The sequence below is a fragment of the Pleurodeles waltl genome, chromosome 4_2, assembly GCF_031143425.1.
Source record: "Pleurodeles waltl isolate 20211129_DDA chromosome 4_2, aPleWal1.hap1.20221129, whole genome shotgun sequence".
In the NCBI taxonomy this organism is placed as follows: Eukaryota; Metazoa; Chordata; class Amphibia; order Caudata; family Salamandridae; genus Pleurodeles; species Pleurodeles waltl.
In genome coordinates this window covers 814,429,532-814,455,117 of record NC_090443.1, presented here as the reverse complement: position 1 = coordinate 814,455,117, position 25,586 = coordinate 814,429,532, and the positions used below count along the sequence as shown (strand labels likewise).

Here is a 25,586-nt window from a genome sequence, read left to right as displayed (position 1 = left end):
GGAAGTCGGCCAGGGAAGAAGAAACCGAAGAGGTGGGTCCCTACTTCCTCATTAAGAACAACCTCTTATATCGTATAACCACTACCGGTACCGGAGAACAGAAACAACAATTAGTGGTACCCGAGCATTATAGAAATCAGGTCCTAACGATGGCACATTGTCAACCTGGGGGCGGCCACTATGGGAGGGAAAAAACAGAAGAATACCTTCTTAGACGGTTCTATTGGCCGGGAGTATTTGCTCACATACGTAAATATTGTTCCCAATGCCCCAGATGCCAACTCACTGAACCTGGTAGGCCTAAGAAAGCACCTCTGATGCCCCTCCCCATTATAGATATCCCCTTCAGTAGGATAGGAATGGACCTCATAGGACCTGTAGTACCATCCTCAAAAGGTTATACGTATATCCTAGTCATGGTTGACTATGCCACAAGATACCCCGAGGCCGTTCCCTTAAAAAGTATGACAACGAAGACAGTGGCCCAGGCCATGATAAAAAATTTTTCCCGAGTAGGATTCCCTCATGAAATACTCACCGACCAAGGGACTCCTTTTGTATCCACTCTTATGAAGCAAGTATGTAAAACCTTAGGTATTTCCCAAATCCGTACCTCGGTATATCATCCACAGACGGATGGACTCGTGGAACGATATAACCGAACAATAAAAACTTTATTGAAAAAAGTGATTGAAGAGTCAGGGAGAGACTGGGATCAAAAATTACCCTTAGTATTATATGCTATTCGAACACATGAACAGTCCTATACAGGACACAGCCCCTTCGAGCTGGTGTTCGGAAGACAGCCGAGATCTCTTCTTGACATGGCCATCGAAACATGGGAGGAAGAGGCAGAAGAAGGGGGAAAGCCTCTTCTAGAATACGCCCATAATTTAAGGTCACAGGTACAAAGTCTATGGGACACGGTCAAAGTGAATATGGAACAAGCTCAAAATATTCAAAAACAGTATTATGACCGAGGGAGCAAGTTACGGGTGTTACAACCAGGAGATCAGGTTTTAATTATGCGTCCAACCTCAGAACAAAAACTACTTGCCAAATGGCAGGGCCCCTGTAAGATAATAAGAGCAGTCTCTCCGGTTACCTACCTGGTGGAATTATCAAATTCTCCCCAGAAATCACAGATCTATCACATAAATCTCCTTAAAAAATGGGAGGAACCAGATTCCCCAAACCCTGCTAGAGTGTTGACGGGATTACTATGTACAAATAATAAGTCAAGTATAGAGCTCTGTCCAACCAAACACAGTAACGGGAAAGATCTACCCCAAGTAAATGAAACCTTAACACAAGCAGAAAAAGAAGAAGTATACGGGTTAATAGAGCACTTCCGGGATTTCTTTTCAGCATTACCGGGAAAAACCACTTTGATAACCCACAAAATAAGAACCATGCCAGGGAAAATTGTGAGGTTACGGCCATACCGTATTCCTGAGGCGAGGAAGCAGATTATGGAGGCTGAAATACAGAAAATGTTAGAACAAGGGGTAATTGAACCATCAAATAGTCCCTGGTGCTCCCCGGTTGTGTTAGTACCAAAACCCGATGGTACCATTAGATTCTGTATTGATTTTAGGAAGCTTAACGAAAATTCCATGTTTGACACATATCCCATACCCAGAGTTGATGACGTATTAGAGAAACTAGGAAAAGCCAAATATATGACTACCTTAGATTTGACAAAAGGATATTGGCAGATTCCCTTAGCCACAGAGGATAAAGAGAAAACAGCGTTCGCCACCCAATCCGGTCTGTATCAGTTCACTGTACTACCCTTTGGTCTCCATGGAGCCCCAGCCACATTCCAGAGGTTAATGGATAAACTCTTAAATCCCTTCCAGTCTTTAGCAGCAGCCTACCTAGACGATGTAGTAATTTTCAGTGAAACGTGGAATGATCATCTAAACCATTTATACCAAATTTTCCACACTCTTGTCACCGCAGGATTAACTGCTAATCCTAAAAAGTGCATCATAGGTACACCCGACATATCATACTTGGGCTATAAAATTAGCCAAGGGAACCTAAAACCTCAAAGAAAAAAAGTAGAGGACATACTAAACACACCTAAACCGACAACAAAGAAAGAGTTACGATCCTTCTTAGGGTTAGTGGGCTATTATAGAAGATTCATACCTGATTATTCTACATTGGCCGCCCCTCTCACAGACCTTCTGTCTAAATCCCATCCTAATAGGCTAGCACCCTTTTCAGAGCAACAGGAAAACAGCTTTGAACAACTAAAATCCTTCCTAACCAAAGACCCGATACTCCGATGCCCGGATTTCTCGAAACCTTTTCATCTCTATACTGATGCTTCAGATGTGGGTTTAGGGGGAGTATTGGCCCAGCCTGACGGGGAAGGTAGGGAGCATCCCGTAGTATACGTCAGTAGGAAGCTGTTTCCCCGGGAACAACACTACCCGACCATTGAGAAACAATGTCTGGCCATAAAATGGGCCGTAGATACATTGCAATATTACCTTCTGGGTCGGCCCTTCATACTTTTCATGGATCACGCTCCTCTCATGTGGTTGTCTGCCCATAAGGATACCAATTCTCGGATATTACGATGGTTCCTTGAACTGCAACCATTTTCCTTTCAGGTCCGTCACATACCTGGTCGCCAACAGGCCCCGGCTGACTATTTATCTCGTTTCCCTGACGCTGCTCCGGTCCTCGAGCAGGACCGTTCATGGGGAGAGGTATGTAGCCGGGCGATCCCGGCTACGAGAACAGCAGATGGCCGATACGTCATTTCCGCGTCTTCCCGTTGTCAGGGAGACGCGGCTCGAGAGCGGAAGCCAGGACGGCATTGCCCGGGAAACGACGTGTGTTTCCCGGGCTACAGGCAGCCAAAAGGAGGTCGCACGGACACGAACAGGGAGGAGGAACGCGGAGAGGGAAACAACCGAGGAGAGAGGACGGACCACGGAGGAGACAAGGCAAGGACAGAGCGAGAAGGAGGAAAGGACCAGGGAAGAAGCAGATGAGGCATTGGAGAAAGGAGAGAGAGAAGAAGAGCTCCAGAACGAGGAACCAGGAGGCCAACGGGAGGAACACTATCCAGCCAGCCACGGCCCTGGAGGGTCGTGGCTTAGCAAGGTACGGTCCTTTTGGACAAGAAAAAGGGAAACTTGAAGGGAAGGGACTGGGGAGGGGTCATAGAGGAGGGTTGGAAAGGGAGGTAGAAGGGAGGGCACTGTAAATAAACCCACTAGTGTCACATATACCCACACTAAGAGTAGGTGTGTGTCCACTAGTCCCCTGCACACTCCTCACTGGCACCAACCCCCTCCTATTGTGTGTACCACCTCCCAGTCCAGAGCTAAAAGAAAGGAAAGAACCCTAATTAAAAACACAATACTTACCTTAGCGTTTTTCCTTCTATTTCCGGCACCACCCTGGATTTCGACGAGCGAGCTGGACAGCTGGGTCACCTGTGAAATAAGAAACACAGAACATATAATCACGATCCTGGGAAAAGATACAAAAGAAGAACACAGAAACTAAGGAAGACGATAACACTTGGGATTTTTTTGTTAATCATATTATTCTTTCCAAATACTTAAAAATAAATCACTTACCTCTAACTAACTAACGCCTCAGTGGTCTTCATACTGTTCGACCTGCCACAGGGCCTAAACGTGAACTGCCCCAAAAAGCCAAAAAAAGGCTCGGCACAGGAGGGGGAAAAGGCCTGGCAGCGAAGGGGTTAAAGGGGAAGAGTAATTGTCCTTTCTGACCTCCCCGTGGTCCATGTCAGATAATGCTCCTTTCTTTCAGTTTCTTTAATGCTAAGATAGAGCTTCACTATGCTTTTGATACACTCATCCCACTCCCTTTTAGCATGCTTGGACCTCACAAAGATGACTTTCTGAGCCAATTTTCCTCCCCTTTACTTTACTAGAGTGAAGTCCAAAAAAGCTCTGTACCCTCAAATACTTTAGAGTGGCAGCAACATAAGCAATCCAAGGCCTGGTATGACCCTCCTCTTGTCAGAGATAATCCTCTTTGACAGCCCTATTCAAAGATGCTTCCGGGTTGGTCCAAGTAGATATCCATATTAGGACTGAGAGTAGCATCTTATAAATAGGGCAGACCCAGCTCTTCGTGGCAGACAAAATGTGAACCAGAGGGAGGGAGTTGCAACAGACATCTACAAAAATAATTTTTGTCCACTTCAGCAGAACTGTTCGAATAAACCCAGACATCTGCATCGTAGCTTGCTATGGGAACACATTAGGACTTGTAAATTCTCAAAAGAGGAGTCATTGACCTGCGCTCCAAGAGCCAAGGCAAATTGAAAAGAGTATTGATAGCTTACACCTTTTAAGTAAAGCATTCAGAATATACAAGTCTCATGTACCTGCAGAGTTAAACATGACTTCCAGGCAAGGAAAATCATGCACACCCATCAGGTGCTCACTTCCACAGACTAAACAATTAACCTTGCTCCTCTATTAGTCATAAGCCATGACCTGTGATTTGCTAAAAGTTGTCTTTAAATCCAGGCTTGCCATAAATTTGACAGAAGAATCTACTAGCTTGAGCAGGGTGATCAGCGTGTGTGCCACTAGAACTGCATCATCTTTACATTACAATGCAGGATTAGGCATGCAGCTGATATTGGAAACACATTTACTGACTGTAATTAAAAATGGACTTAAGTTATTAATATAAAGAATAAAAAGCCTGGTGGTCAGCATACAACCATGCCATACCCCTTTAGCAATGGGGAAAGGGTTAGTCAACTCTCCCTTAAAACCAAATTGACCCTAGCCTGTAGAGCGTCAAGCAGAATGTAAAGAAAATGGACCAAGGCCTCGTCCAAACCCATGGTTAACAACAGTCAGTGTTCACACAGGCAAAATCTATGGATAGGATCCATGGAGATCAGGTATAGTAGGAAGTGCCTTGCAATTGTGTATTTCCCACTATAAGATGCAAGTTCAGGCACTGCTCCATCATACCTAGCCACTCCCTGAATCCATATTGGCTTGGATGTAAATGCTATTGTCCCTGACCATTCACACATCCCTTTAAAAATTACTTTTTTGATTACCTTAACTGATGTGTTTATCAGGGAGATGGGGAGATAGCACTTGGATTCAGCCCTATTGCCCTTTTTAAAGACTGGCACAATTACAGATCTTTACCAAGAACTAGGAAGCGTTATACAAGGGAGGTTGTTAAAACATTAGTGAGAAGCGAAGCCCAAAGCTCAATATTTCGATTTAGCAAATCCATTGGTAAACCATCTGGGCATGAGGCTTTGGAGATAGATGATGTATGGCTTCTACAATCCCTTCCACATAATTCAATAAATTAAGCCACTTCTCTGAGGATGATGCAGAACCAAATTGTGACATAGGGTTATCTACTAGGCTCATAGAACTTTCCTTAAAATGCCTTACCCATTCAAATGGATTTATATTACTGCAAATGAAAATCCTCCTTGTACCCCTTGACCTACATTGCCTGAGCATTGACCAGAAGGTGTGTTGATCTTTGAGCCTGGCAGCATCAACCAACTGCTCCCAATTATTGTCACCAAACTCTTTTTTCCTCCTGTTTAGTTGCTGCTTATACAGAGAATGAGCCGAGGCAACTTCACACAGTTATTTAGGGGTAGTTGATAGAGTTTTTCTAAGTATTCAGTTTACCGGTAGCAATGGGTATTAAACCATCTAGGCTCTTTCCTAACATTTCTAAGTGTTTCCAAGAGAGACACTGTAATATAAAACTCTAGTGCCTCAAAAACATGTTGAACACAGGATCTGTCAGTCTGCTCACAAAGGCAATTATCAAAGGCACTGACATTATGGTGTATCAAGACTACCAATCGGTAGTTTGGGTTGTGCATACGCCAATGAAGTGTTAGCCCATTATCATGAATTCAGAGTAGGGATGATACGTTCCTCTGTGCTTCACCCTGCATGAGGCAAGGAATAGCAACATAGATAACACCTTGTGAACACTGAAGCAGGTTTCACATGGTTGAGTCTCAATTTCTAGTACAGATCATGATATCTCTAGGTCAAACATAGCAAGGTATTAAGCCTTTGGTCCACTTAAAGTATTTTGCAAATACTTTGCATTAAAATCACTCCTCTCATCTGATCGGTCTTCTGCTGTGCTTGTAGTGAGGTGAGAAAATTAAACAAATGCATACAATTACTATTGGGGCCATTCCTAAAATCATTGTTATAAACCTTTAACACTTAAACATGGTAATTACCACTCCTCTTTACTAGGAGAGCTTGAAAGCCATGATGTGAAGTGCCTAATATTTCCACATTTAAATTGAGGGAGTAATCCCCCATTTACTAGACCTGAGCTTGAACAAATAACTTGAAAATAATAACTGGCATCTCCCTTGTGGGGCACTGCTCTTATTTGCAATGCTACCTGGAAGAAACCAATGTCATATTTCTCAGTAAATGCTAACCAGGTCGGAATCTGCATCTTTGTTCTAATGTCAGCAATATTCCAACTGAATACAAATAAAGCTTCAAGATCAACAGAGAGTGAGGTCACGGGCACCCCCCTATGATTACATGTGGGATAATACTATCAGTCTTGTCCAAGTATGCACAGGATGAAAGTCAGTCAATTAAGTTCAAGTCCATAAGAGCTGTGAAACAATTTGAGATGGGGATCTGGCCATAGGTGTTACTGCAATGCGTGTAATGTAAGCTTGAACGGACAGCCAAAGAAGCTCCAGGCTGTGCACTTAGTGGAATAACAGCTGGTACAAAGGCAATAGAGGCTTATGAAAATAACCCAAGGGCAGGATAACAATCCTTCCACATAGCGGTGACCAGTTTGCAAGAAGGTATTATAGATTTCTCACAAAAACAGTTTTACTAAAATTAACAATAACACAATCTTCCCAAAAAACATTTTTAGACTGGCCGATCTAAACCACTCTTCTCATCCTGAGAACTTTACTAATATTCACATGCAGATAGCCCCTGTTGTTACCCAGCCAGTGCAGCACTTTATTGTAATCCTCCTTATTCTTGCGAAGGGCATGGACACCCACCAAAATTAGAACATTAGGACTAACGGTTGGTGGCAAGTCAATAACATCCAGATTGAGTGCCAATTCCGGCTCGGCTTTCTCAACTCCATTGCAAGCAGCTATGTTACTAGGCCCATTTGCATCAGGTGGCCACCACTTGTGACTCAACTTGCACAGCCTTTTGCAGTAACTATGAAACATTTTGACTTTGCATGACATGAGGCCTGTCGACTGTCTGAGTATGGGACTTGCCAACACCACTATGGTTTTCCCCCGGTGCGGAAAAGTGATGGCTGGCAATCACACTTTACCCTTGATGGTAGGGGGGAAGACCTGAGGTGGGGGCAGAAAGCAAGAGGACATTTATACTAAGCAGCCATTGAGAAGGAGATACCACATAAAGTAGTTCTTGAGGAGTCAAAACCTTAAGAAAGATGCAAGGCTGCCAGGCAGGATTCAATCAGAGTATGGCACTCCAAGATGGGTTGCTGGCCAGACTGAATAAGATTTCGTAGCCTCATAGAGCAATCCTCAAAAACCTTACTCGGTATTGTTCCCATGCAGGTAGTGGGTTCAATAAAAGGTTTGCTTGAGTCAGCAAGAGTCACGTTGCAACTTCTTTACCATTTTGGGACTGGAAGCATCCGGAATTGGGAAGACAAAGGAAATACCGACGGGCTAGACTCTCCTACCCCCGGCTCCAGGATCATCAAAGAAGTTGTAGATAGATTGCACATCAAACTTAGCAGCAATTCTCTTTCACTCAAAGACACTGTACTTTCCATTGTTGCATTGTTAGGTCTCTGTTCTAAGCGAGTCTGCACTCAGTTAAAAAACTTTCAGTAGCGATAACCCCCACCACCCACTTCAACATTTTGTTGATCATAATTCCTTTGAAGGAAGCCATGGTATTAGTATTAGTAATGTTAGTGTTCAATGCCCTTTTTATCATGTTCGAGACAAAAATAAAACCACCACAAATGTACTTACAGCACTAGAAGTAGGCGTTTAGGATTCAGCTACATAGAAAAACAAGGTACCAGATGAAATGGAGTCGGCCCAGCATAGCCTCCTCTGGGCTCTGATGGGCACAGAGGCCCACTCTTGGCCTAGTCTTTGCTCAGGCACATGGCTTGTTATGAGGTGCTGTGGAAGGCTGCCTCTCCTCTGCAAACACCCAGGAGGTTTTGGGGTAACATAGTCCACTCCTCTACTCCTTCACTGACATCCCATGCAGTGTGTTTTCACTGCAGGTTATGAGGTGCAGTGGAAAGGCTGCCCCACCTCTACAACACTCAGATGGATTCTGAGCAAATTGGTCCACTTCCCCACTCTTCCACTCCTGCAGTGAGGTCCTGCGCTGGGGGCTTTCAACACTGGTTATGAGGTGCTGTGGAAATGTTGTCATGCTTTTGCAAACACCCAGAAGGGTTCTGGGTAACATGCGCCCCTCCTTCACTGGTGTCTCACACTGCAAGCTCTCAGCGCCGGTTATGAGGGTAACGTGGTCCACTCCACTGCTGTCCCATGCTGTGGTTCTCTCAGTGCTGGTTATGAAGTTCTATAGAAAGGCTGCCCCACCTCTGCAAACACCCAGACGGATTCTTGGAAACCTGGTCCAGTCCCCCACTCCTTCACTGGTGTCCTGGTGTAATGTACAAATGCAGACATACTTGCAGTCAGTGTAAATACACAGCACACATACTATCCAGCACTGTTACCTCCATGTATTGTGCCACCACAGAAACACATACAATCTGCGCCACACACATAGTTCAGTACTGTAGCTTTTCTTTATTGGTCCAGAGTGTGTTATTTGCAAACACACATACTGCCAGCACACACACACACACACATCAAGTGTGTGCTGCACAATACTTCACTGTTCATGTATTGTACTTATTAAAGAACTCATGCTTTCATTGAGCATGCACTGCACAGCACTACATCTCTCATATACTGTATTCCTTGCAGGCATACATATACTTAGTACATGCACTAACTATACATGCATGCACTGCACAGCACTGCTCCATTCTTGTATTGTACCTTTTATAGGCACACATACATTCAGCGCAGTCACTACTCCTGCTCTGTGCAACACTCTACATCTACCTGATAAAAGCCAAGGGTGAGTGAAATACACAGCAGCAGAACTTTAAAGAAGGTGGGTGAGACTGTAGCCCTCACTCCAGTGACACAAGGTAACAAGCATTTGCAATGTCTCACATTTACTCGAGTTAGAGCTTTTAGCGTTATAAATTCCTAAGTGGACTTTTCGTGCCACATAAATTGAAAATGAAAAGTGAAACAGTTGACATAAGCGAGCCGATTCAAAGCGCCATGGCCACCATGAGCATTAGCGTGAAGGAGTAACATAAAAGGAAAAAGAAGTTCTCTTGCTGTCAAATGTATCGGCAAACATGCAATTATTATGTAACAGGGTTGATGGCCGAGGCGGTAAGAAAACTGCCCCAAGGAGGGACAAACATAAAGTATTTACCAATGAAAACCACAGATTTTTGAAAGGCAAGCCCATGAGCGAGTGATGGGTATGCGGTGGGCGTGGTTAAAAGCCCACAGATAGATTACAGCAGGCTAGATCGCTTGTGCACTTGACCTAAAAAGGACCCGTTCACTCCACAGTATGCTGACGGCACCACACTTGTGCTATTTAACTTTTTAGTGTAGACAGTAGCCTTCCACCACTATCAGGGTAGTGCTTTAGGCACCCCTCCCGGTCAAACAAGACCACAATTCATGAGCCAGACCTCTGTCTTGGGCCACACGCATGATGTGTGCTTTCCTTTGACAACAAATATCAGCATTAGGGAACCAGACAACAGTACCTTTGGGCACTCAGGGCAGGGGCACTGTTTTTTTACAATGCAGAGGACGTCTCCATTCCAACAATGTCCATTTTAAACTGTTATGTGTTGTTATCCTCTATTTATGTTTCTCTTTCTCGCTTTCTTTCTCTATTTCTTGCCTTTTTTAATATTGCCTTCTCACATGCTTTCTATATTTCTTTCTTTCTTCCTTTGCTCTCTCTCTATGTCCTGTCTTCTTTCTGTTGCTTTCCGTCCTTTTTTCTTTCTCTTTACTTCTTTCTTACCTTCTTTCTTTTCATCTTTCTTGTCTTCTTTCTTTCTTGTGTTCTTTCTTGTCTTCTTTCTTTCCATCCTTCTTTCTTTCTTTCTTTCTTTCTTTCTTTCTTTCTTTCTTTCTTTCTTTTTCTTTGTCTCTTTCTGAGGAGGTAGTATGTCAATATGTGTTTTTTTAGACCAAAAACTTTTTTGCTTGTAGAAAATGTTTTTTTTTTTACATTGATGAAGGCCCAGCATATTCCTGAAAAATAATGTTTTGCAAAACTATGATAAAACAAAAATTGCCCGAAGGAGGGTGGCATGCGACAGTTTTATTAGCTTTTCCAAAGCTTGTTTACAAGTTGGAACATTTCTTGCAGTTTTTATAACAAGTTGTGGATCTTCTTTAGAAGAAAGCTTGCTTTGGTTTTATATTTTTTCTAGCTTTTTAACTCAGTGTTCTGGGTTTTTATATGTGCTCTCAGTCTTTGTTACAATATTCATAGAGTCTTTCGTTTGCAGTTAGGTATGTGTCAGAACCATGAGTTAGGGAGGTGTTATGTGGGTGCTTATGTATAATTGTGGAATTGTGTAGTTGTCATATGTTTTCATTTGGTATGCATTCTAGAATGTTGGAACATGACTTGGTCAGTTTAGATGTTGCTTTCCTGGCTGCGAGTCGTGGGTCCTATATCGGAATAAACTTTCTTTTCTGGAAAGTAACCCAGTCTTCTGTTCCTATTATTTCCATACCATTCAACATTATTTTGGCAACGAGTGGACCTTCCTGGACCCAATAACATACTTTGGATTACAAATTTCATCTTTAATATTGAGCGCACTGGCAATTTGCTATTTGTTTGGACCCTGCTATTGTCTATTTATTTCATAATGTGGCGGCTGTGACACTCGTGGTATACGGGATCTTATTTTGGTGTTAATTGGGCTTACTGCTTCCTGTATCTTTCGATTGACTGGTGATTCTGCGTGGAACGGATTTCAGATGCCTCGAGCTTCTTGTTGTCTCCAGACTACGTGTCTGTCGACGCTTCCTGTTCAAGCTCCATGGCCTATTGAAACTGACGTTGTTTCGAGCTGGAGATACACGCCTAACTGCCTTTAGCAACATCTTTCAGTGTTTTTTGGCGGCCATCTTTGTGCTTTGGGATGTTTTACATGCACTCATTGCATTCCTACATTGTTGTGTGCATGTTTTTACGGTGATGTGCACACCATGTTAATTTATATCTGTTTTTCTCCTGTACAAGCACCATTCTCTTTAGTGGATACAAGTACATGTGCTAATTGCCTGTTACCACGATGAAAGTGAAAAAATATATATTTCTGTATCTGTATCTATTTTTTTTTTTTACTATTTTAAATTAAAAGCTACATCACAGGCTTGTGTACAACTTCCACCTTTTCTGTAAAGGCCTGGAAGACCTTTAATTTCATGGAAAAAATAGTTACGCATCTTTGAAAAATATTTAGTGACTATTGATGCCTCTAAGTATAATGCTACATGTAGAGCAGCTTTGTTGTTTAATCATCTAGGGGAAACTGGATAAGAAGCATTTGATAACTTATCACCGATTGTTCTACCCCTTGGTGATGAAGACTGGGACTCATATATAGAAGCTACTACAAGTATGGCCAAACAGTATTTTGATGACTCATCTGTTATGCTGGAGAGACACAATTTTTTCAAAAGAAAGAAACTAGCAGATGAAAGCATTGAAGATTATTTGGTTTTGAGAGTACTTGTTGCTAAATGTGAATTTGGTTTCAATCTTGATATATATTTATGTGATTAGTTGGTATTCAATTGCTATAACAAAAAAAATCAGGAACATATTTTGACATGTAAGAATCCTTCCTTAGGTGAAGTAATGCACACAGTGAAGAGTATAGAACGCTCTCTTATCTCTTCTAAAATTTTAACAGAGGATGTTAGGTCTAATGTTCAAGTGGCAACGGTGTGTCAAAGTGATGATTTGGAAGTCAAAGTGGTATCCAAAAAAGTTAAAAGTTGGAACAGTATGGAAAAAAAAAAAAAATTCGGATACTGTTACAGGTGTGGGTCAAAATTTCATATGGGGAATAATTTGTCATGTCCAGCTCAATGAAACAAATGTAATTTTTGCAAGAAAATTGGTCAATTTCAAGGTGTGTGTTGTCTAGCCAAGGTTAAGACGAAGGTATCTCAGATTGAAGTTGTTAATGATAACCTCCGCGAAAGTTTTAATGATGTGTTGTTAGCAGTAGATGTTGATACTGTTGATGTTTCACACAAGAAATTTAAAAGTCCTATATGTTCTGTTAAAATAGGTTCTATCAATTTGAGTATTAGGGTTAGACTCTGGTTCTCCAATTACAATATTTTCAGATGTAACTTTCAAAAAATACTGGTCGAAACATTTACTGAAACATACAAATGTCAATCCTTAGGCTTTTGGTGACTTTGATATTATAATGAAAGGGTTTTTTATGGATGTTTTAAATTTTAAAGGCATAAGTATATTTACTAAAATGTATGTGGCTGAACATGGTAGGGATATCATGGGCTGGCAAGATCAAGCCAAGTTGGAAATAATTTTGAAACCAGGTCAGAATGTACCACTGGTTCAGGGAGATCTTCCTGTGCTTTCTTTGTCAGAAACAAATTAGCAAAATGATGATTGTACTCTCAGTAATTTACTTGAGAGATTTTACAAAGTAATGATGATATTGGTTTGGATAAAGGGTTTCAATATCAAATTAAGGTGAAGAGTAATGCCAAGCCAGTTGCACAGAAACTTCGTCCACTACCATTTTCTGTGAAAACGGATCTTAAGAAATTACTTGGTAGATTGTGTGAACAAAATATCATCACACCTGTAGTGTCTTCTGAATGGGATTCCGCTAGTGTTATTGCTAAAAAGAAAGATGGTGAGATTCGTTTGTGTGACGATTTGAGAGCACTCAATCATAATATTGTGGTAGATTCCCACCCATTGCCAAGGATTCATGATTTGTTGGTAAATTTGGAAAAGAGCAAGTATTTTTCAACAATAGATTTAAGTTTGGTGTATCATCAAATTCCTTTATCCAAAGATTCTCAACCGTTAACATCTTTTGTAACGCCCTTTGGACCTTACATATACTTGCGAATACCATTTGGTTTGGCATCAGCAGCTAATGTTTTTCAAAGGTTCATGGATGCATTGTTTGGTGAAGAACAATGTATTCAAGCCTTTCAAGATAATATTCTAATCCACACAGAAAGTAAAGGGAAACACCTTGAGCTGTTGAATCTAGTTTTTTAAAAATTGGAGAAACATGGATTTACAGTCAACAAAGGACATTGTAAATTTTTAGCTAACCAAGTAGATTATCTGGGGCATAGTATTTCAAATGAAGGTATCATGCCTAAATCCTCTTTAGTGAGGCCATTGTAAAAGCACCAGTTCAGAAAGATAAAAATTCACTCAGAGCATTTTTAGGTTGGACTGAATATTATTGTAGGTTTGTTTGTGGGTATGCCATGGTTGTTCAGCCATTGAGGGCACTTAAAAAAAAGATATCAAATTTGTATGGACTGAGGTAACACAATTATCTTTTTATAAACTAAAAGATTTATTAGTTAATGCTCCTGCCATTAAACCGTTCAGTTATGGCATTAAGTGCAGTATTACTGTTGATGCCAGCTCATTCGGTCTAGGTGCTGTGTTGAGTCAGATTGTGGATGGACTTGAGAATACTATTGCTTTTGCTTCTAGAATGCTGAATTGGGCTGAAATAAAGTATAGCACCATTGAACGTGAAGCGCTTGATTGCTCTTGAGCAAAATGTACGTTTGAAGCACAAGATTTGAGCTGTATACTGATCACAAAACCTTTGATATATATGTTGAGTGACAGTTGTTCTAACAAAGCTTCTTCTAGATTAGTGAGGGGGATTTCAAGATTACAGGAATTTAATTTTGATTCTAAATATATTCCAGGTGGAAAGAATATAAGAGCACATTATCTTTCCCGTTTGCCGGTTGTTGGAGATGAAAGTGAACTTTATTTTGAGGAGGAATGTGTGATGACAGTTTCAGATGCAGCTGGTAATTTCAAAATATCAGAGGAAGAATGGTTTTGGAGCTGTGAAAATTACTATAGTTTAAAGGTTAAAGAGTATCTTGTTTCTGGCTGGCCTCCAGACAGGAATTTGGATTGTGAGTTGAAATCATTTGCTCAAGTGGCACCTGAGTTATCTGTTGTCAATGATATTATAATGAGACAGAATATGTTTGTACCATCTCAAGGCTTATGAGAAAATATAATTTCTATAGCTCATCAAGGACATTTGGGTATTTCGCTACTGTGAAGAACACTAAACAGTATTATTGGTGGCTGTGGAATAGACGCTCAGGTTAAAGGTTTTATTTATAAGTGTCCTGAATGTTTATGTTCTGATAAACATTGGAAATTGAATGCCAGTCCTTTATGCTGCACGGAATGGCCCAGTAATGCATGGAAAAAAGTGGCTTAGATTTTGCTGCACTTTTTAACATTTTGAGGAGTGAGAACAAATATATAATTGTGGCTATTTATTATTTATCAAAATGGTTGTATTTTGCTTTTGTCAAGTCAGCAGATTCTAGCACTGTTACTAAATTTTTGAAATGGTTATTTCAGATTGAGGGACCAACTAAAGAGATTGTTACTGACAATGGGACACATTTTGTGTCAGATGAAATGTCTAGATTTTTTGTAAATCATTCTGTTAAACATATTAAAGTGCCTCTCTATAGTCCTTCTTCGAAAGAACTAGTTGAAAGGGCTAACCTATTGTTGAAAGAAGGAGTGTGAACTGCTGTTGCTAATAATCTTACACCTCATAGTACTACTGGGGTTGCACCTTTTGTCCTGTTAAGGGGAAGGAAACCAGTAACTACGTTAGTGCCCAAGTGGCTGGGTGACAAAATAGATCGCAATGATTATGGGGTTGATTTTGAACAAGTTTGCAGGCATGTTAGGTGGAAGCAAGATGCCAGCAAAAATATTTTGATAGTGTGAAAAATGCAAGAAATCTTGTAGTGAGACCTGGAGACTGGGTTTTGGTTAGAAAACCTATGAAAATTAACAAAGGGGAATCTACATTTTCAGTTCCAGGTAAAGTAGAAAGAGTTACCAGGAGAGCTGTCTTGCTGCAGGACAAGGGATGGTGGAGTAAAAATGCCATAGTGAAAGTTACATGTGAACAAGCTAATATTATTAGAAATAAACATGACAAGGAATGTGATGACAACGTGTTTCACAACAACACAGATTGGTTGGGTTGGAATGTTTTTTCCTGACATGGAAAAACATCATGGTAATGTACTAAAAAATGATGTACAAGGTAATGCTGTGCCTAACAAAAGTTTAGTAGGAACTATAGGATTAGAACGACTCCTGTAAAATTCAATTACTATATTGTTATGTGGGTGCTTATGTATAATTGTGGAATTGTGTAGATGTTATATGTTTATATTTGGTATGTGTTTTAGAATGTTGGAAAGTGACTCAGTCAGTTTGGGGATCTTGCTTTCCTGGCTGCGAGTCGTGGGCCCTATGTCGGAATACACTTTCTTTTCTGGAAAATAACCCAGTCTTCTGTTCCTGTTATTTCCGGCCCATACAACAGGAAGCTTGGGTTATTTATTCTCATGTTAACCTGAGCTACTTTGCCAACAATTTCCCTGGTGGATTTCTTATATTGCTGCACGGTTGAATTTACTTCTGATGTTACTGTCAAACTGATTGTTTACAATGAGTATTAGATTTTGTTTTCAGTTTATGAATTGGCTGACATTGCTTAATTTCAAAGGGGAGTAGAAAGCGATCTGACATTTCACCTCTAATGTTTTTGATAGGTGATATTTGTTTTCAATGATATTATTATAATTATAAATAGAATTTAAGAATGAAACCCCATCCATAGACAGTCTGTAGTCTTTCATTGGCCAGCTAGTAGTTAAATGTTAAATGGTGTGTTAATAGGGTCACAAAATCTTAAGTGCATCCAAAAAGGCCCATTCGTGTCTAGTAATAAGTGAATTGCTACTCTCAGGATGTGACCATTGAGTGGTGATGTACTATTTGTACCGGACTGCCAAGTGGAAAAAATACCTATTGTTCATAAAACCATGGAAGTACTACTTATGTGTAAAGTTAGAATACTGGACCCACACCTGTACTAAGGACGTATGATGACTCTTAGAGTTAAGTTCAAAATCCAAGAATGTCTGAGTACCATAAAGGAGTATATTACCTTCAATTTGGGATCCCACTTTACTGAAGCCACACAGAGACCATTAGAAAGAACTCACTTGGACAATCGTGGAACATGTTTCCCAGACTCATGATCAGGCATGGGAAAAAAATGCTAACTGAATCTTTTCACAGTCTACTGATAAAGATAGCTTCAGTGCTGTTGTTTAATGAGACCGTCTCTTGTCAGGCTGAGGTGCTATAACTAGCAGTGTGGGGACCCATAGACCGCCAGGTTTGTGTTTTTACTATCTTCAACTGTAGTACACACATATGGAAAGAGACTAGCCCATTACAATTTGAGCCTCCAGCATAACTCTTTCCAATTCTGATATTTCATACATCAGATACATGAATTTCACAATCCAAGATTTTTAGGATTATAGATCACAATTTACACCTAGTACTATTGATAGTGGAGGTCATAAAAAAACAAACCATGTTTTCCAAAATGTTATTTTAGTGGCATTTTCATTGCTAGTACATTTCCAAAGTGTATTTCACTAGTCACACTCCCTAATATGGTGCTTGTGATCCTTGTTAATAGGACCAGTTTACTGTCAATCCATATTGTACATCTTCAATGCTCTACACCAATTTTGTGTCTGAAAATCAAGGTATAGTCTTTATAACATAGTTCATTTACATTTCATTGCTCACACAAGTGTGTGAAAGAAAAAAAATCCAGCATATACTTATCTGACATTTGTTTAAATTTACTAGGACCAGTATTTGCTCAAGATGGAATAGAAGAGTCCTTCTTAAAATCATTGACTCTAGTAATCCCTCCATGCACATGACCTCTCTTCCCCAACAGGTTTGGGAGATCTAGGTAAATCAATATTTATAACTCCTTAGCATCAGCATACATTTGCGACTCTAAGGGAGGAATTCTCCCTCGAGGAACAGTCAAAATGAGGGACAGTAGTCATGCATCTTTACTGATGTGCTCTTTACGATGCTCACAAGGGTAAAGTTCATTATAGATTCCCTTTTATTGCCCTAGCATTGTGGCTTACGTTTGAGCGAACATAGAGGTTTATTGTTCGTATTTCTAATTTGTGATTTCTTTGCATGCAGGACCTCCTACTGCCATCACTTAAAATCAGAGAACCCTCTTTCACTAGCATCAGCCCGTGAAAGGGGATTAACTAATGAAATCCGAGGTGTATGCTCTTGCCCAATCTGCTCAAGTATTTAACTGAAGCATCTAAGTGATTGCAATAATAACAATAGCAAGAGCATTCTAAACTCTATAAACTCTACACACTTAGTGGTGGTGCATGCTTAGTTGGTTCGATACAGTAGTGATTAGGGTAACCACTGTACCTGTGGAAACACTAATGACAGGTGTTTGTGTCCTCAGGTCCTGAAGAATCTTCCTACATGTCATAGGCAGTGAAACATATCAGCCATAAATTCATAACATGTTAAGCTTGTGACATTAAGTTTTCAATATGTGCTAGTGTACTTGTAATAAAGGTCTGTTGGTGTTACCTAGACATTTGTAAAGAGAATGACACTCCCTTCCCTATAACTGAACAATCGTTTTCCTGACAAAGCTGTGATCGCAGTAATAGGGGAAGCAGAAAACTTAAAAAAGAATAAATTACTGAAAGCACATAACTCTAGCCTAAATTGACAGGATCCCTCAACTGAAGCAATGCACCAAAAATGAGAAGTCCAGAGCACAGTAATTTGTTTTCTTGGTGGCTCTTTTGAGGTGTCTCCTCTATTTGTTTAGACACATATTATCCTGTTTTGATGTGGATCTGGTATTGCAGCTTTAATTATAATGAGTACACCCATAGTTTTGTGAACAATGGGATAGATTTTAACAGCCTTACAGAGCAGCAGAAATAGTACATCACCGCGCTGTGATCACATCTTGTAGGTAGCTAGTATGTTTCTACTACTGATTTGGATGCAGTATAGTTTGGGGAAAGGATGCTGCAGTGTTTAGCCCTAAAACTACAATTAATGTCATCCACTTTAAGCATATAAAATGTTGTTTGCCTTGACTTACATATTTTCCAAGTATGATAGTCATTGCATCTGACTTAACCATTGTAGTTTCTTGTGATTTACAATTTAGCATGTTATCTTGTCATGCTGCTCAAGTAATGTGTTTGCTGACTGAGTGCAATGGATGCATTTATTGTTCATTTTACATGAGAGTGACTCGTTTGGTGATTGCCATTAAGTTAAATATGAGTGTACACCTGGTTCTCATGGCTGTAAGCATGGGTGGTGGTGATGCTTACTTCTAAATACCAATGGATGCCGGAGAACACTGAGTGAAGTGTTCGTCTAGAATGGTGGTGGTGTGTTGAGTTGTTGGTGTGTTGTCGTTGGGAAGGAGGGATCATATGTAAATGTCACTGTTAATGCATCTTTTTTCTCTTTCACTTATGCTAACTAGTGTAAGTTGTTGAAAAAGTCCTGGAATACAAAAACAAAATGCCAAGAGATACTACTGCACGCTGTGGATCTACACAGACAATCAAAGATGAATTGCTGACTGTTAAATTCTAATCAAAATCCGCAATTGTTCATTATTTAATTACCCCTGAAGTCATGAAGCTGCATTAAAAATTAAAGTCATGACAGTAGCGGTGAAAGGAGCCAAACTGTATGTTACACATTTCACCCATGAGTGGAGGTGGTGCTGAGGAATAATGATGCTTTTTCACCATCAGCACAGCTACAGCAGCTGGCGACAAACCTGCAGATCAGTGACTTATTTACACCACCATTACCCTGTAGAATTCAGGGCAGTCATGCTGAACAAACTGGAGACCAGTCTTTTCACCCACGTAACTCTGCAGGCTTAGATCAGTATTTAGACTTTGGCAGATGGGATACTTTATCACAAATGTGACAGATAACCTGTTGGGGAAGAGGGAGCATAACCAAAACTGACACTTACTTATGTGTGAAAAAGGCCGCTTTATTGGAAAACAGGAAATTGGAAAACAGGTGCACTTACATTTTAAAAACTTGGCCTTTGCCTTACAAAACTAAATACTCATTATACAGACATTCACCTAACTCTCCCCCCTCCTCACCCCCACTATACCCCACCCTTTAAGCTTAACCTTGCAATCTAGTACTTTTCAGCAGCTCAGACTGTTTTCTCCCTGTTGAAACAGTTTTGTATCCTTAACCGGCTCCTGATGCAACATAACAAATGAACTTGCAACTAGCATAACTCTTAATGCAAAGTTTCCTTCTTGTCTGTCCTGTCCTGCTGTTGTCCATCCCTCTTTTGTTCTCAAAGTGTGCTATCCGTACCTATTTTCATTGGCATGTGAACTTTCCCTGCCTCCGTCTGTACTTGCTCCAAGTGACAACCCCACACAACGTCATCCCAGTACACCCGCAAACCAGCAGAAGACGGCCTGACCACTGGACAAAGCTTCCTCCAGTAATGGGCCCCCTATCTCCTTTCTCTGAGGGTGGGAGTGTGAGACAAAAACCTTTACCCCCATCAGCCAGCCACTGTGTCACCTACTCTAAAATGGTGTCCCCTCTCAAAATGGTGCCTTGAAATACCTGGCGCCCCGCCCAAAAAACACCCAAAATAGCCGGATGCAGTCATGGGCTGCACAACTTCCCCCAAAACTCCCGGGGGAGGAGACGTCGCCTCGTTCGGCAATCTCCCCCAGGACCCTATTTTCCATATTACAAGTGCAGTAAAGCTTATGGCATACGGGAAGCTGGATATCAGCCAGGTTTTGACAGAATACCCTGTCTGCAAACTCTAAACTCTAAATAAGGCCCAGAGACCTCTTTTAGAGTCTGATTCAGAGTTTGACAGAGAGATTACTTTATCACAATTGACAGCTATGTCCGCCTGTGCACATGGTACCAGTAATTAAAGTGGGTGGAATATCTGTAAATCAGGCTCTTATTTCATGTAATCCTCTAGATCAGTCCCTCACTTCTGGAGCATATGGAAGCCCAACAGGACTTACTACGTCTAGAGTGGTCTCAAGGAACTTAATCAATGGATCAGTTCTGTTCTGACAAGATTATGAACAATTAGGATTATCCCATTACCTCCCAGCCAGCGATGAAATCCATTGGGATATTATGTTACTGCCAGGGATTCCCCTATTTGTGTCATGGTGGAAACAGAAATGCTTTAGAACAAGTACTAATCTCTATCATGGGTGTTGGAATGCTGACACTAATAGTCTGATCACTATACCTATATTACCACTCTTAATGTAGTGGGCATTCCAAGGTCAGTCCCATGTTATGTAGTCATTCCATAAAAAATGGTATTAATATATAAAAAAAAAACTATGAATAAAAGAGGGAACAATCAAGCTAATACTTGTAATAATGTAATTAAAGCCTTCAACTGACGTCCCACTTTACAGAGTATTTAATAACAATGCTAATTTTCTTTTAATTACTGCCTCCATCTCCAGTTAGATAGTTGTGTATATTCTTTCAAGTATGGTGACTGATATGCAACAGTAACTTTAGGAACAAATTATGTTTACTAACTGGTTATTGAAGAAGAGCATTAGAACCTTTAACTTTTTGGGATAATAAGACGTTTGTTTTCTTCTCTTACAGCCTGAAACCCTTGAACATCTTTTTATCAAGCATCATGAAACTCTGGCGTTTGAGCCTCCTCTTTTTCTAGAGCATGAAATCAGTGTTGGAAATGTTAGTGTTAAAAAGGATGTCAAAGGTGAGAGTAAAATTGACCTGCTAGCACCTGAATCGCTTTGCGAAAAGGTCGAGGATCCTGACCACGACTCAGCTTGTGCGAGCATTGACAAATCTTATCAAGAAAGTACATCAGAGTCCATTAAATATGCTGTCATTGTGAGCAATTCTCAATCCAGTGGGCTTCGTGGACATAGAATGAGTGTCAGTGGTGACTCATTGAATGGAGGCCATTTTGGGGAAAATTCTCCTGGTCAGAAATCTTCACAGAGACATTTTTGGGATGTTGACACACAAGCGCTGCTAATTTTAGCAGGACTTAACCCGATCCAACCTGGCAAAAGCTCTCCATGTTCCACTGCATCATCAGAAGGTTTTTCAGAGCCATCAGATGCAGATGAAAACTTCCTCGACAGCGCTAGCCCTGAGAGGGAATGTTACTATGTAGGGATCTCTTCAACCGAGCACGATAAAAAGGATTTTCCAGAGGATTCTAGAATCATGTGCCCATTTCAAAGCCAAAGTTCATACAGCGAGATTACATTTCTTCAGTACAATTCTTCAGCTCTGCATTCAGTTACAGGAGACAACGCTGACAATGGAACCTCATCTGGAAAGATTTTGTCTTCATACAGGCCACAATTTCAGACAAACGACATCAAAAGTCTGGAGATAGCTGGAAGAGAAACATTTAACATTGAACTATAAGTGTTTGTATTTTTCACACTATTGTTGATCTCAACATATTATCTAAGAACATTTATATTTTTGTAAATAAAATGTCAACGAATGAGTATGGAACTATAGAAATGAAGGATTGGCATGAATCACATGAAGAATAGCATGTATCACATGCATACACGCTTGAATATCACCATTGCTTTGTATCTCTGTGGATGTAAAATGAACCCGATGAGGCATCACCCTACCTCTTTGTTCTTCCCTGGTCCAGTGCAAAGGTCAACCATTCTTACATTCACATGCATGGCTCAGAGTGCCGTGCATTTCTATCATTCCCGTCCTAGTTATGCTGAGCAATTCATCTGCGAATATGCCAACTTTTAAAAAATATGCCACTTTAACAGTGTTTTGAGGTATTTAGGTCTGTCCCAATAATTCCAAATGTCTATGTTTTTCTAGAAAGGAATGTAAATAAAGGGCTGTAGGATGCAGTGAGAAGCATTGAAATCTGTATATGAGAACAAAATTTATGGGCCCAGAGGCATTTAAAGACGTGGGCAAAGTGGGCCATTACCCAGTAACCTCACCTTCTAATTGGCCCCATGAGTAAATTAATTTTCCTTTTATTTGACCTCTGTCTGTTCTGTTTCTCCATCTAAACCCCTCACTCTCTGCCTACCATTACCTCTAACTCTGGCCCTCAATGCTAGTGTCATTTTGAAGATGATTGGCAATCCGGGCAAGGCATATTTCAACTGTTCTTGTGTGACTGTCTTAAAATTGAGCATAATTGAATATTGTTTGGGATCTTGAGGGCTTGAAATGGATAATAACATTCATATTTGTTCCATGTAGGAGTCCCCAAGGTGTGTTTTTCCAGGGGCCACCAAAAGTCTTAAGATCATACTGTGCTTTATTCTGTACTGTCTCTTTATTATTTCAACTATTACCCTGAGAAAGGAAGCCTGCTGCTGGACTGATAAAGCTCAAATGGAATGGGAACAAACATTTAGGTCCACATGTACGAAAGTATGAAACTGTGAGTTCCAAATTGTGATTTAATGCGAATGGCACATAGGAAATTGCAATTTCAAATGTATGAAACTTTTGTGAGTTTCTTTTGGGATTCCCAGTGGGTCGCAAATAGACCCACCTCATGAATATTACTGAGGTAAGCCTTGCTTTGTGACCCATTGGGAATCACTGAAATCACAGGGATGATGACCTGCAGGGGTCAGCAGACAACCATGTCTGTGATTGCTTTTAAATAAAGCATTTGTTTTAAATGCAGCCTGTTTTCCTTAAAGGAAAATGGGATGCATTTAAAAAAGAAACTCAAAAGTTTTCTTTTCATTTATGAAGAGTAGGCAGTGGTCAGTGGGACCACTGCCTGCACTTAAAAAATGCTTCTACAAACATTCACAGACAAATGGGTTACAACCAATTTGAAATTGGTGGTAAACTGCAAACGTTTTGCAACTGCATTTCGGTTGCAAAACATACATACATACTACTGCGACTCAGTATTAAGAAGGGACGCCCTAAGCACGGCCCTTTCTAATATCGAATCACAAAGTCAAATTGCGATTCAGTACAGGTTACCAAATCGCAATTTGGCCTTGGTACATAAAAATGCTTTTTAGTAGTCAGAAACCACCCAATTCTGTGGATCGGACTGTTTACAACTTTTAAAAACCTTTGTACACGTGCCCCTTAATTGTTTTAGCTCCCATTCTATTTGTTAGCTGTAAAAACACCCAGTAACCAGTGATTGGTCTACTTATCCATCTCCAAATACATTGTCATACTAAATGACAAATGTACTTGCATTTATTTTAGGTAATTAACGTGTCTTTCCCCTATTTTTGTGCACTATTATTGCACACTATTTTGTACATTTAGGGTTGGACTCATTTTGGATCATTTTGATGGGGGTATTTTGTTGTTTATTATTGATCCTCAGCGAGCTCACTAGTCAATCACTCAATGTGTTATACGTCTTCGTGCACCAGAAGCACGCAGGATTTTCTCCCAGTTGTCTGCTTAAATGGTGTAGCCTGGAGTGACATGTTATTTTTAGAGAGTATGTTACCTTTTTAACCATTAGCTATCTCACTGCATCCTCAACCAACAGAAGCGCCTTTTGCCTATTTTCAATACAGCAGTTATAATGAACTTTACAGAATGTAGTCATTCAAAAAAGCAGTTTTAAGATAAGATAACTGGAATAGGCTAGAATTGTTTCAATTGCAATTCTTCATATTTCCAAAAGCCTATATGTTACAACTGCAATAAAAAGCATTTGTGACTACTCTATTTGAATTCCCACCATGGTCGAATATGGAAAACTTTAAGGATAGGCTGCTCCACGTTTTGGCTCTTTTAGCAATCAGTGGACTTTCTTAATGATGGCTCTGTGTTGACATTCTTTGTAAGATGGAGGTGAGGGCCTTCAAATGATGGTAATGCACTTGAGTGTCTTTGCTTGTTTGTAGGAAAACATTTTGCCAAAGTAGTGTTGCTTTTAGATGATGCTTTTAAGAAACCAGTAATTCAGTGCCATTTAACGCTGCACATTTAACTCATGCAAAGCATGGCATTCACTTCTGCTTAAATAAATACGTAAGAATGTGGTATTCGTGCAGCACAAACCTACCTAAAAGGAAGCAAAGCACTCTATAGGGTCAAGGCAAGCGTATTTTATAGTGATGGGACAGGGACCCGGATCTGGAGTCAAAAGTGTACTGCTATTGCATTGCAATGTTTTAGACTTTAAAGGGATTCTTCTTCAACTATTTTCTCAATTGTAGAAGCATTGGGGGAGTCCTATTAGATATGGAGATTTTGATCTAGATCCTGGATGCACAAATGGAAAAACCCTACTGCCCTTTCTTTCTTTTTTTTTTAATCCTTCCTAGTTTCTAGTCGATGGTATTCTGGCTGCAGGTTGGCGAGAGACATCAAAGATGAGGAGTTTGTCTGCAAGATAAGTGGGGTACTGCTTATGATAGCTTTGTAAATGATGCAGTGAGTTTTGAAGATGATGCAAGCTGGCAAGGGATCCAAGAAGGTTCTATCAGGATGAGGGTGATGCGATCATAATTTATCAGTTCCTTGATGTACATGCTGTGACATTTACAATCCTCTTAAGGGAGGACATTGTGTACTCCTGGATGCCATGGAAAATGTTACCACCATTTATATGCAAGAGTACAAAGGGCTTGAACAGCAGTTCTGAAGTTGCTTTGTGGAAGAAATGGTTTCACTTTCTTTAGAAGAGAGAACTGGTTCCAGACCGTCATTGGTTTTGGCAATGTGGTCCTTGATGGTAAAGCTAGTGTCTGGGGTGAACCAAGTGATGTAGCATTGATGAAATGGAGTTCATAGCTGCTAAAGGTTATGTCATTGAGCTGGGTTTTTAGTATTTCTTACTTGTTATTTTTTTGGTGGGGCCAGGCTTCAGGTAAGGACTAGACATCCATGTTAACCTCTTTCTCAAAGTTCTTTCTGCATACTCCTATTTTACTCAATGGCCGCTGTATTTACCACCACTGATGTGTTTCCAGGACTGGGTCCTTGTCAAATGGTAATAGGCACATAGAGCTTTCTGTGCATATAAAGACACTTCTCATTCGATTGTCTACTCTTCTGGAGGTTTGTTATGGGATGTAGAAGGAGGCTGTATTCTTGGCATGTGTAGAACTTATTGCACAGCACATGGTTACCTACATGGTTACCTACATTCCACCAACACATATTCCCACCATGGTGAGCGACCATAGCCTTCCTCTATTGGAGACCCAC

At 40.4% G+C, this 25,586-nt stretch overlaps 1 protein-coding gene across 1 annotated transcript in view; it reads left to right on the top strand.

Annotated features, from left to right (window-relative positions):
- Positions 1 to 23,028, top strand: part of LEPR (leptin receptor) — a 714,243-nt gene extending 691,215 nt beyond the window's left edge. Inside the window, exon 19 of the mRNA XM_069232491.1 lies at positions 21,006 to 23,028. Within this exon, the coding sequence (XP_069088592.1) occupies positions 21,006 to 21,809 (804 nt within the window). The 3' untranslated portion in view covers positions 21,810 to 23,028. The remainder of the gene's footprint in view (positions 1 to 21,005) is intronic.
- Positions 23,029 to 25,586: the final 2,558 nt, after the last annotated feature.